At 38.5% G+C, this 18,730-nt stretch overlaps 2 protein-coding genes across 4 annotated transcripts in view; one reads left to right on the forward strand and one right to left on the reverse strand.

Moving 5' to 3' along the window:
• Nucleotides 1-13,664, forward strand: part of FAM189A1 (family with sequence similarity 189 member A1) — a 109,955-nt gene extending 96,291 nt beyond the window's left edge. Inside the window, exons 15-16 of the transcript XR_005602737.1 lie at nt 1,180-1,270; nt 4,869-13,664. The gene's annotated coding sequence lies outside the window, so the exon portion shown is untranslated. The remainder of the gene's footprint in view (nt 1-1,179; nt 1,271-4,868) is intronic.
• The window catches only part of APBA2 (amyloid beta precursor protein binding family A member 2), a 90,735-nt gene that overhangs the window by 7,948 nt on the left and 64,057 nt on the right, over nt 1-18,730 (reverse strand). For 2 of the 3 annotated variants that reach the window (XM_010390805.3, XM_039557443.1), the window contains exons 4-11: nt 17,937-17,973; nt 13,061-13,206; nt 11,699-11,734; nt 10,050-10,136; nt 5,492-5,677; nt 2,589-2,768; nt 1,286-1,498; nt 367-486 (exon numbers count right to left, since the gene is read on the reverse strand). In XM_010390805.3, coding sequence (XP_010389107.2) covers nt 367-486; nt 1,286-1,498; nt 2,589-2,768; nt 5,492-5,677; nt 10,050-10,136; nt 11,699-11,734; nt 13,061-13,206; nt 17,937-17,973 — 1,005 coding nt within the window. The remainder of the gene's footprint in view (nt 1-366; nt 487-1,285; nt 1,499-2,588; nt 2,769-5,491; nt 5,678-10,049; nt 10,137-11,698; nt 11,735-13,060; nt 13,207-17,936; nt 17,974-18,730) is intronic. The other variant, XM_039557444.1, reaches the window with a different exon arrangement.

Here is an 18,730-nt window from a genome sequence, read left to right on the forward strand (position 1 = left end):
TTAAAAAGAGAAACAGAATCAGATCTAAGATTAAAGTGTTGTAATTGTAGAAACCTTTTTCAGCATAACTTTTCCTTGGAACTCTGGCACGAATGATGGCTTTACATGAATTAGCTGATCAGGCTATTGAACCAAATAATCTGGGCTATAAATCTTGTTGCTGTATTATGTAGGAAAATTCCTCAATAATTTCTCCCAGTGTCATCCATTTGCATTATATTACTCAGAGACTATAAGGTTTTAATAAACAGTAGAAAAAGTGAAGTCATGCAAGATTCTTTCAGTACTGCCATATGTTTTTTGCAAAAGAAAAAACAAAAAGTAAAGGGAAAAACCCCCAAACAATCAATGAACACAGAAACTCACAATTCCATTCTGTACACTGAAGCCCAGCTGGTATTTCAAGTCTGGCCGTTTTATGAGGACAGTAGTAACAGGAGGACAGCTGACAATGTTCAGTTTGACTTGTGTCTGATTCTTGAGTCCCTGTAAGATATTCCAAAAGTCAATATTTCTGAAATGAATCTTACTGTGCCCTCATCTGTGATTTCCTAATTGCAAGAGTGTTAAGCAGAGATCAGAGAAAGAACTGTAAGAGTTAACAGAAATTTGTTGTTAACTTAGATATACATTTCTCTTATTTATTTCCCAAGATATTTGGCTCAACAAAACATTAAAATTTTGCCTTTAGTTACTAAAGAAATTTAAAACAAATCTTTCCATAAAAACCAAAACTGACTACTGCTTGCCCTTTTCTAGCATCTGTCTAATTAAGCTCCTGCTTCTGCTGCTCTTCGTAAATCTGCACAGACATCAGATTTAGTCTCCATGACTAAAGATAATGCATTCTGAGATTCCATTGTGTCTGCAGAATCTTCATCTACTCACTCGATCTGTCCTGCAGTCTGCCAGCCTCCCTCCATTTTATCTGCGAGGAGCCAAAAATACATAGGAGATTTTAATCCTCATATTTTATTCTGGAGGCTGTGAGGAAGCCTGAAACTTTGAAGATAGCTGAGTAACTTAATTTAGGCAAGTTTTTCAGACCTGGCCTCATTTGTTAGAGCCCAGTAATAAAGCTGCAGTTATGTTCTCCAGCCCTAAATTTCTGTGCATTATCACTCCCGAATCTCTAATTCTGCTTTTTGTTAATGACAGATTACTGGGGTTTTTTTGCAGTGATATGAAAAATTGTATCTGCTGGAAATCTACAGGACCCACTTGTCAGAAGATTACATCTCTGTTGGCTTACAATCTACAGCATAGAGTTGTAAGTTTGGGGTACCTTTATGATCCCTTGGCATGTTGCAAGAGGTAGACCAACTAAACTGGTACCATTAATGGACATAATTTGGTCTCCAATGCTTAGTTTTCCTGAACGGGCTGCAGGGCCTCCATTCATCATGTTGGCCAGGATAACGGTGGGTAGAATGGATCCCCATCCAGATTCCACAATCACTACCCCAAGAATTTCTCCCTTCTGTTTTTCTAGCTGGAGCTGCAATTAAAAAGGAAAAACATTTTTTTTGCTTTGATTCATCTGACTTTGAGCATGAGTATCTCAGTTGTTCCTGAATAACATCTACAAATCACAAACCAAATTCTGTTCTTTGCCATTAGGTAGTAGCATGACTTCTGTGTTAAGTGTGTAACACACAGCTGTTTGTTTTCAGGGGCATCCTCCACTTGTTTGGTGAAGGTCATAGAGGTCTAATAAGCAAAACACTAACACATGGTTAACTCTGTAGAACATGGTGGAACTGGATGCCAAGGGAATGAATGCTAAGGAAGTTTCTGTCTGCAGAACCTGGCAGCCAAAGGGGGAGGCTCTAACATTTTGTAGCTAAGGCAGTGCCTGCAACACAGGCTTTGTTCAGCTCCACTCCTGCCATTACTGCTCAGGTTGTCTCTGGATCTCAGAACTTGTCTGTCCTTCTTTTCAGGCAAGGATTTCTTGATGATTATTAACATTATTATTATTAATATTGTTAATTATTGACTATACCCGTGCCTAGCATGTTAATGTAAGATCCCTGATGTAACATAAATGATGCCTTCTCCTGAACTGTCGATAACCACAGCACAGCTAGCACCTACGGAAGTGGAGCAAGAGTTTAAGTAGAAAACATGCTCTTGAAGCAAATACATTTGCTTCAAGAAATTTATTTTCTTCAAATGTGAAGATTATTTTCTTTGAAATGTGGAAGGACAGGGAACACTGATGGCCAGCTGACTTCTGCTGAGGTTATCTATTGCAGAATGCCACAACTCTGTCACCTCTTTCTGTATCAGTACTTTGGTGAAACATAAAATCACCTGCACTGTGTACTGTGAATAGCACAGAGATTATCTATGTCAGATGTAAATGTACTTTATTCCTGTTCTAATCAATGGAAACAGAAATACCCTGAACATGAAAACAAGAAATCCTAATAACCCATAAAGCTGGTTTTAATACACAGGGCTGATGAAGGACGCATCTTGAAATTGTAACATCATCCTTATAAATGCCAAAAGATATTTCTGAGAACTACATTCTTCTGAAAAAAAATGGATCAATCTGAAATGAAAATCCAAAACTAGTTTACCTCTTTGCAGTTTTCTGAATTGGAGAAGTGTATGAGATCATCATTGTACATCTCTTGGGTATTGATGATGTCACTGTATTCTTTCTGACTCAGATCCTCTGGGTTAATTCCATTGGCTCTTAAAAACTCTTGGTAAGCCACACTGAAAGCCTGACCAATAGACTGAGCTATGAGCTGTGCCTAGAATGTAGAACAAAGCACAGCTCAGAGAATGGACAGATTAACAGTTTACCAATGAAACCACAAGAAACCAGGAGAGAGATTGGATTTTAAGACAGAATCAAAATGAGGATCATGCAAAGTTTCTGCATTAGCATGGAAATAAAGTCACTTCAAGGTCTGTTGTACAGAAAGAACCCATTACATCCAAAATCAAATTGCAAACTGCATTAAAATACCCTGCTGCTCTCCTCCCCTCAGTACATTTCAGCAGCAAGCAGCCATATGCTGCTCACGTACCCGTTCCAATAAACACTGGAGAGTCCTGGCTTCAGACCAACATGGAACAGAACTGATGGAAAAGAGTGCCATGAGCCCTGCTTCTGAACACAGTCTGTCTGTAGGGGTGAGGAGAGAAGGGATGCTCTGCTTGCACAGGCCTTCACAGACGTGTGCACTGATGGTTTTGGTTGTAGTGTCACCTGCTGCTTCTCCACCCTGGCTTCCCAGGACTGAAAACACTGCTTCAACACAGCCATCTGCTCCCCTATTACTGCCATGATGCCTGTCCCACATTCCCAGCAAACCAGTAACACCCCTGCTTACCCACTGCACATCTAGGACAGCTATTCCCATTAACACCTCGACTAGCAATGTCAGGGATCGTTTCAGGAATGCAGCTAGAGCCATGATTAAAGCTTGCTGATGTTGAGAACACTCTTTCAAAACCCCCTATTTTTCTTAAATTTTGGAGCACTTACCTGCACATTCCACTAGATGGCAAGGGAACACAGAGAGATCAGTAAAAGGAACTTGTAGTCCACTTTTTCTACATGTGAATTATTTTTTCCCTGTTTGAGTTTACTGCAGCTCACAGGAGAATGCCATGCTGAGGTTTGTATATTTGTGGGTCATCATTTGTGGGGTCATCGGAGCATATGAGTAAATGCTGATGATATGAGAAGTTAACTGCACCTTACACTCCCTAAAAATATTACTAATCAAACCTGTATTCTGGAAATGCAACACACCTTCTTAGACAGTCAGTACATTTTAAATGCATTTTGAATGCATGGATTTTTCTGGATATTATAAATCTGTATCTTCTTACAATCTATTGATCAAGTGTTTTCTTTGATGCTAAAAGGTTGTTGCCTTATTTCATTTGTTCTGCAGTACACAAAAGCACCAATCTGCTTGACATAAAAATTACTTTAGAAAATTAAGAACATAAGTAGGCTAGCCAGTCACAAGTTGTTTTTTCATATTTTAAAGCATGTTTTCAAGTCTTACCTCTATACTAAGAGGTTTGTACAGAATCACAGAATATGCTGATCCCCTTAGGATCAAGTCCAACTCCTGGCTCTGCACAGGACATCCCCAAAATTCCACCCTGTGCCTGAGAGCATTGTCTGAATGCTTCTTGAACTGGGTTAGGCTTGGCCCTGTGGCCACTGCCTTGGGTAGTATGGTGGTAGTACAGAAGTCACTCAGGGCATTTTCATGTCATTCCATTATTAAAGTTTTATCACCAGTCCTTACAGGATCCTTCTGATCTCCATTGCCACTGCTTTCTCTGTAATTCATCCTCTGCTTTTGCCTTCATTCTACATTCTTAAAACAAACATCTCCAGATGTCACACTCTATTCTATTGCTGCCAGTAACAGCCAGTTCTCACATCTTAATTTCATCTCTGTCTCTGAGGTCTTGTGAATGTTTATGAAAGTCTCCATCATTATGCACAGCTTAGAGATAATTAAGTTGCTTGAAAAGGTCACCCAAGCAAAGCTGTGACAGAGCTGAGCTTACTCAGTCTCTGAACAACCCCAGTCTAGCACTCTAACATTTAGACAATGCCATTTCTCCTTCACAGGCTTAATTGCTTTAAAATAATGAAAATGGATTACTTAGCTCAAAAATATATGCAACCTCTGAGTTATGACTGTCTGACCCAAAGAACTCCATTATTTTTTAATCGGTATGACAGAAATTATATCTAGAGTTATTCCTATAATAACAGTGATGTTTAGTTCTGCCTCTTACTGTCAAGTTAGAAACAGACAACAAATTCTGCTTTTTCTGATTTACTGGCTTGGTATATTTTTCCATAAATGTTTTAGGTTGGAGTCCCCTGCTCTGCCACTTCAAATACAAGTACCTATTTCACTACAAACCCAAACCTGGATATACAACGGCAGTAAAGGAAGGTCATCTTCCTTTGTCACAAGAGGTATGGAATGGCACATCGGCACTTTTCACAACAGTGAAACAGGACGTACAGCAGAGATGTACAGAACTCTATGGGTCTATATAAAAATTCTAATCCATAATCTTTGTTAGGGATGAAAAAAGAGAACTGAAAAATAAACAGCTGAATGTGTTCCTAAACACCAAAGGATCAAGAGAGTATGTTTGAGAGTATGTTTGAGAGTATGTACAACTACAGGTCAGTAGTCACAGGGAACCAGGACTGGGTAGAGGGCAGCCTTGTGCCAAGGCAGTAGATGTTCTCAGGAACTTGGCTTCAGTTAGAAAGAGGTCCAGAATGGTTCCACCTCATTCCAAGTGTCTGGAGGCACATATGTGTCATTTTGTGCCAACCCACTGGACTACAGGATGTGACAATCCAGGATGAATGATCAGTTTGATATCCCACAGGTTAATTTTGCCCATGAATGGCCATTGACTTCAGAGATCTCTACATGACCTATGTTGTTTAAATAAATTGATTCCATTTACTTACATCCTCTGACTCAAAGACATGGCAGATCATTTTGTACTGTTTCTTTCCCTCCTGGGCACCAGGAGTGGTTTCAATGCAGTCCTGGGAGGCGGATCTGGGCATGCGGCGCCGCGCCATCAGCACCACGATGTTCCCGATGTCGGCGATGTAGGAGATGGTGCGCAGCGCGTGGTCCATCATTGTTTCCTGCACAAAGCAAGGACAAACAAAGCCGTTCCCCATGCCTGCTGCTCTCCTACAAATACTGCAGCTCCCCTCTCCTTGACAGCCTGCTGCTTGAGAAAGACAGAAGCTACAGAAGCACTTCCTATGGGCCCAGACCGGATATTCCCTCGGCAATAGATGGGCCCCAACTCCCAATGGAAGCAGAGTGGCTGTTCAAGACATTGGCTTCAATGGAAGTGTTGCCTGAGCAAATACAGCATGGTGACTACTGTAAAGCAAGAATGAAGAGCTGTGCTACTGTTTTGTATATATTTTCATGCTGTTGGAAAATTATGTTATTTCTTTACACATTTTGCCATTGTAAAGATGAACTGTTCTTAAACAGAAAAGGCACATCTGAAAACTGCTTCTAGCTGGGGTCACCAGTCAGTTTGGAGTTTTTCCAGGATTTTATCTATTGCTCAAACTAGAAACAACCAGAAGCATAATAGTTTTACTGATCAAACTAGTTGAGGATGTGTCCTGACCATCTCTGTCCCTCATCCTGAACAGCTAAAAGCATCCACCAAATTCTGTCTGAATTGGAACAAAAAAATGTGGTATGAGATAGTTCACAATTTTAGTAATTTATATAAGCAGCAGCATTCTTTATATAAACAGCTTGGCACTAGTTTAGCATTAGTTGAACAATTTTCTAAGGTCTAAGGAAGAAGTATTGTTTTTCAAGTCAACAAAAGTAATTGTTTTAAGAATTTCAGTACAATTTAACTTGTCAGAGAAAACTATAAATTATCATTGTTTCTTAGAACCACTTGTCTTGCTGAAGATAATCACTACCCCTAAAATTACTGTAATGATTCTTCTCAGGCTTGAAGTAATGCTTATCCCTAACCTACAAAAAGTAATGATGGTTAAGAGGTGGTTTGGGGAGTGTCTCTAACGGCTGTGGGTACTCAGGAGGATTTACAGCACTTCTGTCAGAATGGAGAAATGTTTTATAATGGACATCTCTCAGCAGGATGTTGGGAGCTCTGCAGAGATAATTGCTTTTCAGCAGTGTGCACCAAGTATTGTATAAGGGTGTAATCATACATGTAGTGTGCACAAGAGTGAATGCACTGGGAAAATGAAGGCATTTAATCTCACCTGCCAAGAAAGGCTTTCTGCCCATATCATCACATAGAGGTTACTCAAAGGGTTTGGGTTTTTTTTTTTTTCCTCTTGTATGGGTGAAAGCAATCATTCCCCCCACCCCTCCCATATTTTTCCTGTCTAATGCACTTACAATTAGGAATAAGGCAAATACTGTCTAGTGACTGTAAACATGTGTTTATTTTCTACTTACTTTTTCCTTTCTCACTCCATATTCCATTATACTTTGTCTTCCATTACCAATATCTCTTTTTCACCGCCTCCTTTATTACTTTCCTATAAATCCCTCCACCTCTGCCCATTTGCCTCCCTATTCTTTCCCTTATCCCTTTTCTAGTCCTGTCCATTCCATCCTTACTATCCTTAGATTTGTCCTTAGAAATTCAGCCTCTCTCAGCCTTTTCTGAAACCACTGTTCTCTTCTCCTGTCTAGATCGCCCTTTCTCAGATTCTTTTCCATGCAATTCTTTTAGAATCTTGTTTGTTGCTTCTCTTGAAACCCAAAGAACAGCTGAAGGAGAAAACCTAAGCATTCCTCCAAGCTTTAAAGTGCTGTAGTCCCGTGGGAGTGTGAATTAGACAGCCTAATGAGTCAGGCGATTTTATGGAGCCAATCACGCACCAGAGGCTCTGCACATACACATTTGCGAGCTCTACATCTTTATTTTTCTTTCCTCATTTTCCCAGTTGCTGCACTCCCAGCTTCTCTTCACTGACTGAGCAAGAAGCTGGGAGAGGTTCTGCTAGTTTGCGGCACTGAGTGCAACCCCACAAAGCTGTGGCAGAGGGAAGAATTCCTCTCCTGTCAACAAGGCACATGGCCAACCCTAAGGCTGCTCCTACTGCGTCCCTACTACACAGGTGCTCGACTTGGGCTGAACGTGTTCAGCAAGTAAATGCATAAGCAACTAAAAAGTGGCAGGGGTGCCATTTCCTAGTGCTGCTGAGGGCAACAGAATCACCACTGCTGGCTCTCTTCCAGCCTGGGAATACACCTGACTGGTGCTGCTCAGCATTTTGAACCTTGCTGCGTGTTATTTTTCTGAATGGGAATTTTACATTTTCATTCAGCTGTTACCTCACGTGAGCTATACAACACTACAGATGGGTTAAAACCCATGGCACACTGCATAAATAGGGTTTATGTAATTGATAAAGCCATGAAAGTACAGATTGTCTCTGCCAGCTGCCACTCCAGCTGAAATAGACCCATGGTAATTACGCCAGTCAGGAACTTCACTAGCAGTGAAAAGTGTTACCAAGCCAAAAATGCTAAAAGTCATGGGCATAATTCTGTTACAGCTCTCTGAAAGACACACTGTAAAAAAACCCCAAACAAAACCAAACCAACAAATAAAAAACACCACCAAAACCCCAGGGCAAGCCCTAGAGAGCCTGGAATTAGAACAATTTCCACTATTACTATTTTCATCTGGTTGAACAGCTCAGATATGACACCATTCATCATGGAGCATTGCATTTTGCATCACTGCAAATCTCAGGGGATCAGCAGAGTAAGATGACAGTTCCTTTGACAGTGTTTATGGACTACTTCAAAGGACCTTCCCTTTTTATTTTTAAAAGGATTGGTATTCAGCTGAAATGTTGAACTATTTAAAGTAAGAAGAGTGACTTCCACCAAGACTAGTCCTTACTCAGCGAAGAGACCGTACCTATTAACTGCCATACATTCCAACTACAAACTGTAGCTGTTCATTTATCAATAACTGTCTGTAGTCATCTTTACATTGATGATTATGAGCATTTTATTTTCTGCTAATGCAAAAAGTAGTTATCAGCTTTGATAACATAATCTCTGGATGATGCATGTTTACCATGAGGTCAAAAAAAGGCTGAGCCATAACCAATAGTGGTATTGCTTATGGTGGATGAAATGCAGTTTCAGGATGATTTATGGATGGCAGGTTCTAAATATTGCTGCCCATGTTAAGATGGGCTGTTCCACTCGTCTGGTGCATCTCTTGGGAGTTCTAGTGGCATGTTAAGGATATCTGCTTATATTAAAAGAAAAATAATCCTTTTCCTGGACATACTGTCATTACCCTCAGATTAAAGGATAGTAATGTTCCCCTAAATTTCAGGAAGAAGAAGGTGCTTCATAGTTTCCACTGTTAAAAAACCAAATTATATAACAATTAAAACCAAAACCCTAAATGTAGAGTGCTACATTTATCTTTGCTTAAGTGTCTCCTATCGTTTCAGCTCATTTATTCATTTAGCCATATTTCTGAACTCTGATCTGATACACCAATTTTCAAGTTCAATAACCATTTTCTCTTGTTTGTGAAAATATTGAACAGTACTACACTAGAGAAACATGCTTGTGAGTATCCCTCTGCCCTGTTTCTCTTTACATTGCCACACAGATAGCAATATATCAGACATAACACCATTCTGAAGTTATTAAGCCTGCTTCTATCTCTTTCATCTAGATCATATAATCTAGAAAATATATGATACTAAAGCCTTATTTAAGTGAAGAGATGACATGTGCTGCTTCTGTGCCATGGACAAATATATTCCGAAACAGAAGAAAACGATTGATTTGACATTATTTACTTCTGACAAAACGTTGTTAAAATTGCCCTTTTCAATGCCTCTCATTAGAATGAAAATTTGAAGACTTTCTGTAAGTATGATCAAAGTTAAGAGATCTTCTGAGATTACTAGAAATTATATGTATTTAGTTGTAAATTCCTCAAAAACTCCTTTTTATGAAGATCACCTCTTGTTGAACATACAAGCATTCCTAGAAGATGAGGCTGATCATTGCTGTGGTCTCCAGATGCTGCTTTTATATGAATGGTTAAGAACTTACCTTAGGCAAGAGGATGGCGATTTATGGAAAAAAATTGAGATTAATTGTTAAAAATGGCAAGATATGAATGGCTAAGTCTAAGCAGAAAATGACTTCCCTGTTGGACTGTAAATCTGGGTTCTGAAACTGTTCCAGAGGAATGGTGTGCATGCGTTCTGAAAGGCTTTTGAATCTTTTTTTAAATTGAATTATAGCTCAATTATAGCAACATGCAGACATCTTCCAACACATTAAATAAGCAAAACTGGTGTTAGTCTTACTGTAGTGGCAATTTTTAGAACAATAGGAGCTCTTTCTGAATACTCAGTACCTGAATTTATCCAGGTTCAGTAGTGTCCCACTAATCGTGTAAGAGCATGGTCTAACTCAACATTATTCTCAAAGAGTTTAAATCCAACTTACCTGTGTGTCTGCATTTAAAACTTTGATTCTCTGTGTGGAGATGAACAGATCCACTTCAGTCAAGGCCTGGGAATCTCCCTCTGAAGTCTAAAAGACAGATACTTTGTTACAACGGGATTTTTAATTTTCTTTTCAGAATGACAAATTCACTGACTGCTTCAAGCATAATGTGATGTGAGGCAACTGCACTTTAAACCACTACAGAGATGGCTATTCAAAGGTGTTTCTAAAGACATGCAAAGAGTACATTTATTGCATAGACAGAGTGAAGCCTACTCTCATTTTCTGGGTAAGAGGGAATTTGGAGTCCGTGGGACTGACAGCTCAAGTATTAAAATTCTCTGTTTATAGCCAAAACAGGAGAAAAAGTATGGCTGTTTTTTCCTCACTTTCTCACTGATGCACTTCAGTACTTGAGGCACCAGACTTAAAAAAGTAGGAGAACTGAGAAAGTGACTTAGGCCCCATCAGCTGTTTAGCCCTTGCTGCTTTCAGTGAGCTCACCAAAAAAAGTGCAAACTGATGCTCAGTACTGTGGTGGGGTTTAGGACTTTTTTTTTATAGCTTTTTTGGTTTTTTCCTAGAAAATAAAGAACTGAGCACTGAACTAATGTTTCTGTCATATCACAGAAAGACATCAGGTGACTTTTAGACCACAACTTCTGAGCACTGCTCACTAGGGAAACACTTCCATACCCCATCAGAGGGCACGGTCACAGAGTAAGAGGGATTACAGTGCAATGCCACACTCCAAAGTGTGAGTCCTGGCTCTGTCCACGTGGCAAAGCAGCTGCTACCTCTCACTGAAGCGTTGTCCAAGAGCTGCCATAATTCTCTGGTCCAGCAGGAACATATGTGGTCCTCCAGGCTGCTTGGCCACACAGCACCACTGCAACGGGTACCGAGCAGCACCTGTGGCAGCGGCCTCAGAATGAAATGGCCACAGATTGTCTCAGCCTGGGCTAAAGCCAGGCACCAGTCTCCAGGTCAGACACTGGCTCATGATGAGAATGATGTATTTTCTATTCTTTTTTGGAGTTATAAAGGCTTAGCTATGCCTACAATTCATTCAGATTAATTTTATTTGAATTATCTTACAGCAAAATACAAAGCAAGCACATACTTTGGCAGAGACTACTTGTATTGCTTCCATCCTTTTGGTGATATTTTTGTCAACTGTATTTAGTTATCTGAAATATTGTTTTTAACTGAGTGCAATGTTTCCTGTATGAATTGTTCCAGCTACTATGTGGTGAATTTATTTTGGTTTTAAATGTCAACAATAATTTAATAAATATACAGTAAGTCACAAGCACAGGAAATACATACATCTTACTGCTTTGGTTAGTAAAATCAAAATAAGCATTACATTCAAAAAAAACCGTCTCCCAGATAACAATGGCTGTACATCTGGAGTAAACAAATCACAGGTATTCAACAGGAGAAGGGCAGCAGACAGGCACTCCAGCAAATGAACAATGAAGAAAATGAGTTCATTTTACTCCATTCACTATTCTACTGTGGACCAAAGAAGAAACCAAAATGACAACTTTATGAGGATCTGTAATGAAAGACATGACACTCCATGGAAAATAAGGACAACAAAAATGTAAGTAAACATTAGCATTCAAGAAAAACAGTTTACACACCGCTTTTTTCTTGATTTTAGCCGCCTTTTGCATCCTCTGAGGAGTAGCATAAAAAAAAGATGCAGACAGATGTACACACAGGGAAAGAGAAAAGACAGTGTGGGAAGTCAGGGAAACTTTTCGACTGTGAATCCAGACTGCTGAAAATTAAAAAATTGGGAGCAGTGGGAGAAGGATGTGCAAGAGGGAAAGATTTGTTTATACCTTATGCAGTTCTCAAGCATACTTGGATTTCATGGAGTTATGCACATTGACAATTGATTACAAAAGAATCGGTACCAAAGTGTTGTCTGTTATCAGCTGCTCCCAACACTTATCCTGCCAAATTTACAGCAGTCAAAAATGGCAGCACATGCATCTTAAACCCAAGGTTTTCTCTCCACGCTCATCACACATCTGCATGTAACTGTTGAGCAAAACATAGCTCAAGCTCCTTGCCATGACTATCTGGAGTAGTCAAGTACCACTGACAGAGGAGGGTTGGTATTAATATACAAAAGTTTTTAGGGAGTTAATTTCAATCAACAATTACTTACTGTAGCTTGAGATATCACAATATACTAAACAGAAAGTGGAAGGTTTGGAAAGTTTAAAGAACTGGACCTTTCCTGCATTCCATTTCTTTCTAAATGCTAAATCAATCATCAGTCATGACAATCTCTTGTAAGTGGCCTTTCCAAACTATTTCCTTCAAAACCATGCAATTCTTAGCAATTAATATTTCATTGACTATGCACATACTTTTTCTCCTAGCATAAAATCTGCCACTAACCATGTGTTTATTCAGATGAGGTATTTACAGCAAAGGCACAGTAACTTCTAAAATAAATATCTCCTACTTGGATTCTTAACCAAAAAACTATTTTCTTCACACAGCTCTATGAAGCAGTCTACGGTATAATATTTAAAAGACGTTGTTCACTGTAAATAACACCAAATCCAAACACAATAGTAATGAATATTCTTGTCCTAAAAAATAATAATGTAAGTAATAATATTGAGACTAATTTTCTCAATTTGTAGTAAGTTAAAGGAAGTAATAACAAAAGGGTAAAACCACAGTCAAACAAATATCCCGTGCTTTGCCACTGGAATATTTTCTAATTGCAATCTGCAATTTGTCTTTCATAGTTGAATTTGTTATACAGCTTCCAAAAAATTTTGAATAGACTCTGGAATAATTTATATTTTGCTGTATGTATTTTTACAGCAAGCACTGGAAACTAATGGTATTTACAGTACTGATCTGTACTTACCCAAGTGCACCTCAGCAGAGGTTTGAGGCTGCGGATCCCGCACCATTCAGGGATCAGCTGTCAAAGGATCAGAGAGAGTATTCTACAGCCCATAAACATCCCCTACCTTGACACGACTCACTGCCTCCTGGGCCTGCATCATTCTGATGTTTTTGGAAGGGTTGCGCTCAGACAGCAGCTGTGTGGAGCCCAGGTAATTGGCTGCAAAGATGATTCCATCAATGAGGTCCTCAGGTTCACAAGGTCCTGGAACTGACAGGAGACGTTTACAGTTACAGCCTCTCAAAGGAGTGGGGAGATGAGAAATTGAATAAGGGATATTGAGGCTTGAACAACCTTTCTAATGCTAGGACTGTGTTCACCATCCTCTTTGTTCAGCTGTTAAGCTTTACATCCAACTTGATTAGATCAACAGTAAAGAAAAGTCATTCCAGAGTTTGGCTGAAATCTCTTGATGGCGAACATCTTTTATTCCTCAACAGTTTTATAAAAGAAATGTGCTTTGAGCAAGATCAACTTGCCCACCTTTTAATGCATTTTTTTTTAGTATAAAAATCTGGTGTGAGGATAAAAAGGGGAATGTTAATTTTAAAAAAAAGTTTGTTGTTCAGTGTTCAATTTATTTATAATCAAGTCAATGTGGAAGATTATTATGTGGAAAAGAAAAAAATATATGGGATGCTATGCTGATTAAATGTACTGAAATAGTAGTTTGCACATTTATCTTTTAGTGAGCTTTCCTATCCTTCATTTTCCTATTCTAATTTAGCAAAAGTCTTCCACCAGAATATAAACATGATTGAAAGAAGTGACTTTCCTCTTTAAGCAGTGTTGCTGACACTTATTCATCCCTGCAGATCTCAAATCCACCTGCCAGAAATCTCAACCCCCAGCAAAAACCCACAGTCTTTGTAATTCAGTACTCAAGGTATATGAATACACAGATATATATTTATACCAGTCCTGTACTCTTCAGAGACCTGAGATTAACTAACAGTGCTCACACAAATTGGAGTTACTTGGTTTGCTATCAAACACCATTGTTTTAAACTTCAAAAGGATAATTATGTACCAGAGAACACATTTTATTTAGATCACATCTGTACAAATCCAGTAACAGTTTAGATATTCATTATAACTCAGAATAGAATTCTGTGGAATTTAAAAATTTTGAAGTATTGGGAAAGTGTAAAAAAATATCTTGACAATCTCCACTGGAAGTACGAAAACCCTCAAAGAAATCCTTGAGAAGCCAGTAATTTAGAAGTCACTGAAACTCTTCATAAAGGCCAAGTCTTTCAATACCTCAAAAACCAATCCTTGTTCTTGCAGCCTTAATTCACTAAAAGAAAACAGAGAAAATGAAAATTCCACAGGAACTCTGGTCCTGTATGGCTGCTTTTCTTTGCTTACATCTTTGTACCATTAGGTTTTTCAGTGGATGGATGGTGTATTTTGTATGGTGCCATATTCATATGTCTCTTCAGGTCTAAAACTTTGTCTCGTACATCTGTACTTCTTCCAGCATGAAACAAAATACTAATGTTGCATCATACTGACATCTTTCAAGGGCAGCAGAGAGGGAAATTAATTAACAATGTGAATTTAATGTTAAGTTTGCAAACTTCATTAGATACCTGCATCAACACGCTCACTCAAAATTAAAGCAGCTTTAATTTTGTTTTCTTTCATTCACTCAGGCTAAGTAAATGAGGCTAAATTGAATCAAGATTGCTTTAACTCTGAAATAGGCTTACCCACATGTTTAAATCAGTTTAAGTAAACTCCCTTAGTAGGTAATTTAGATTAATTTCCTTGAAATGTTTCGTGTCTGAAGACAAGTAAAACTGCAATTCTCTGTGCAAATTCTCATACAATCATTACTACATCAAGCAAAATGCCCAGGGTATCTTTGGCATCTGTGTAACCCATGGATGCTACAAAGAAAACAACAATTTCTTCTCATGCCTTGGCTGTTTGGTGACAGCAATGGTGTTTTTAACTAATTTGTATGAAAAAATTCTTGAGCATGGAAATAACCTAGGGTGTTAAGCAACTTTATAATCCTAATTTTATTTATTTGGATTCCTTAAAGACCGGGGCTTTTTTGGTTGGATGTCATCACATCATCTCTTCATAGCTTTAAAAAATTATGTTTTGCAGAATCATTATACTAGCAACAAAGTCAGCTACATAATGTATAAGTCAACAGCATGCAGAAAATGCTTACAGCAGTAGATAATACAGAACAAAAAGACCAAAAAAAAAAAAGACATGTTGGGCAGAAAACATTTCCAACATACATTTCCCATCATGAAGGCAATGTAAGCAACTGTCAGGTAAAACAAGACATCTCTTGGAAGGATGGAATAGTACTGAAAATTGCCAGGGTCAAATTAGGTCACCTGGGTGTTTTCTTCCTTATCTCTGTCTGCTTTAAATAATGCAAAAATGCAGACTTGGCTGAGGTCCCAGCTCATCAGAGCACTTAAGCATGCCCCTGACTGCAAGCATGTGTAAAGGCTTACTGATGAAGAAGGGAAGCAGGAATGGGTTTCAAACGTGAAGGTTAGTTTGATGTGAGCAAAGATTGGAATTTTATGTTGACTATTGGTGCTTAAATATTAGATAACTATTTCTGAAAAATCTAACTGCAAATTTCTGCACTTACCAAGGCAATAGAGATTACTTGGTTTTCTGCTGATCTACTAATGTAACACGTATAAAGATATTTCTAGACTAAGCAGACTAGGTCCAAACATTTTAAAATTAACATTTGTATTCATTAAATAGTAAAAAAAGAAAACAAAAAAATTCATTAATTCAGCATAACTAGATTCATTAATCTGATAGGAATGCATTTTTACACCTATCTAAAATAATGTAAACAAAGATTCAGACAGTATTTAGAGACTGCACTCTGAGCACAGTTCAGTTTCCTCTGAACTATCGCACTCCATGAAGTCCCCGAGACCGTGGGATGTGTGGCACCGCAGCAGATTTTGCATAAGGAGTAAATGGACACAGGGCGTAAGTCACCTTTCAGAATGTCCATCTACAACTTCCATTTTCTGACTGATTTCGTTGCTTCATCAAGCTTGTTACTGTGTAAGAGAGTAAGAATTATGGTGATAGGACAGAGTGCAGAAAAGCCAGAACCACTGAACATAGAAGTAATTACTACTATGAGCATGTAGTTGTACTACTACTGAAACAATTCTAACAGCAAAGGACATTTGCTCTTAGACATTTGCAAAACACATTTCCAATATTTTTGGGCCTGTTATCATTCAATATGATAGATGGTAAGTCCTTTTTTATATTCACAATGGCATATGGAAAATATTATGTATTACTAGAAACATAGATATAGCTACTGTAGTTAAGGAGTCATGCTGAAAGTGCTTTAAAACTGAATAGGAATATAACCAGAATATGGTTGTGGTATTGCTGTCAAAGCTCAGGGAACAACAGCAGCGTTAGCTGGCAGAATCTTTTCTTATGTCCAGAAGGGTCCAGTGCTTTTTGGGACTCCACATACAAATTAATAATAGAAACTGTATTTTTCTTTGAATTCAGAAAGCAGTCATGTAAGTCATAAGCTCCTAGTGAGGCATGTATTTATTTGTATTAGACAATGCCATATAATACCTGCAATAGAAAAAGCCTAATAGACAGTTTATCCTCACATACTATGCCACTACAGAAAAAATCAGAGAAAGCAAAATGGTTGAACTAAAAAAAGGTATTATATTATGTAAAGGGTATCCTGACCCCTTTCCAACAGAGTAGTGAGCTGGCTGGTATGTAAAGAAAAAGACATAACCTTTTATCCCAGTAAAATTAAAATGTGTAGCTGTATCTGCAGCACTGTGAGGGAGGAATTGTCTCACCTGCTTTAAAGTTCTGTGCATGCTGGCCTTGCTTTATGCTTGTCCACTATACAATCAGCAGATACTTATTACAAAGCATCAGCTTGCTTTCTTGTCTCTGCCACCCTTGAGGAATGCATTTCAATTTACCACTATTTAGCGCCTGTTAGCCAGTACATGCCAAGTGTTCGGTGTAATGTCCCTCAGATGTCAACCTGAAGGGACAATCTTTGAACTTTCCATTTGTTCTGTTTCTTAAATTACTGAAAATAGAAAATGCTTGTCAAGATGGTGAGATCAGGGAATAAAAGAAAAATGTGTTGGACATCCTAATATTATTCTAAATTGCATTAAGTTTTCCCTGAGTTTAGAATGGTATTAGAAATTAAGTTTTTTGCATCCTTTTAAGGTTTCTATTGTGTGTGTTCATGACAGATCTAAGGTATCGGATGCTTGAAAGTGTCCTACTGTCTTTTCTCACTTTATAGTGTAGACATTTTCTTTGCAGGAAGAGTGGCATGCATTTTCCCTATAAAAGTTCTTCAGCTGTCAGTGAATCAGAGAATGATCATGTTTTTCAGTACAATCCTATTTTATTTCTGTCCACCTTCTTGTGTTAATAAATTGGCTTATTTTCTTCAAACAGAATATATGTAATAGCACTCAAAAGAGATTGAAGAAACATGTGAAAGCTTTGCTCTCCTGAACAGCGGGTTGGATTACCATTGTTCGGTCAGTTCAGGAGGACCTTTCCATTTGTGCTGACAACTGAGGTTCCCAGAGTGCAATAATGGGCCCTGAAGAATACAGTACTCTTATGTGTTCATAAATCTCCTGCTGGGGCCCACGGTTACACCCTTTTTAACCCCTTCCAGATTTGTAGCTGCTCTTCATTTTCACCTGAATCCTTCTGGGAGCTCTATCTGCTCCTCCTTTTTATCACCACTAGGCTCCCATTGCCATGGGGAGGGTGAAAATGTTAAATACTTCCATACTTCTCAGCTGTATTTTCTTGGGTTTGACTGGTTTTTAGAAGTGTGATCATTTATATATATTAAAGGATTTGCTTCCACTTTATCCTAATTTAACTATGGATGATGTCAAACTTACCATCAACAAAACTTGGAAAGGAAGACACTTTCTTTGTCTGTTGAGAAATAAAAATGGTATAGCTGTAACAAAATAACTTTCACACAATGAAGTGAATTCTTATATTTAAACAGCTGACCACTGTCACATAGCCACTGTTTAGCACACTGAACACATTACATGACAGTCATTAACCCAGCCTAACTGTTACAGAGTGCTCTGTACTTGGAGTCTCAAAGTATTTTAAGGTCCCACCAGACAAAAAAATACGGGAGGCAGGGGGAAGACCATAAAAATGGCTTAGGAGGTAAGCTGTCAAATAAGCAAAAGAAACCAGCAATTCCCAATATAATCAATTGCCTACTAGATCACACTGCCTATTAGTGATATCCCAAATTTCCAATAAGGAACATTTAACAATGTTTTACAAAGAAGATTCTGGGTCAGTGAATTAAAAGAACTGTCCCTGACTGCTCAGTACATAGAATTACACTTAATCTTAGCTGGGGCCACAACAGTGCTCTTTTTATGCTACTGTCCCTAGTCTCAATAAACAGATACAGTCCTTCCATTCTTTGTCTTTAGCCAGCCTCCTCAGTCATTCCCATTTCCAGGAAAGAGGCTGATTTCTCCATTATGGGAAAAGGCTTTAGAAATGTGCCTCTTCGTTAATACAACAGGCTACAGGCTAAATATGTTATGGTTTTGAGATAAGAGACTTCTGCTTCTAAGTCTCAATTTCATTTCACTGTGTCTAGCCCCAAGCATAACTCATTCTGCGTTCTCAGATATCTTCTTTCCTCCAGTCTCCAGTG

The sequence above is a fragment of the Corvus cornix genome, chromosome 10 (genome assembly GCF_000738735.6).
Source record: "Corvus cornix cornix isolate S_Up_H32 chromosome 10, ASM73873v5, whole genome shotgun sequence".
Classification (NCBI taxonomy): domain Eukaryota; kingdom Metazoa; phylum Chordata; class Aves; order Passeriformes; family Corvidae; genus Corvus; species Corvus cornix.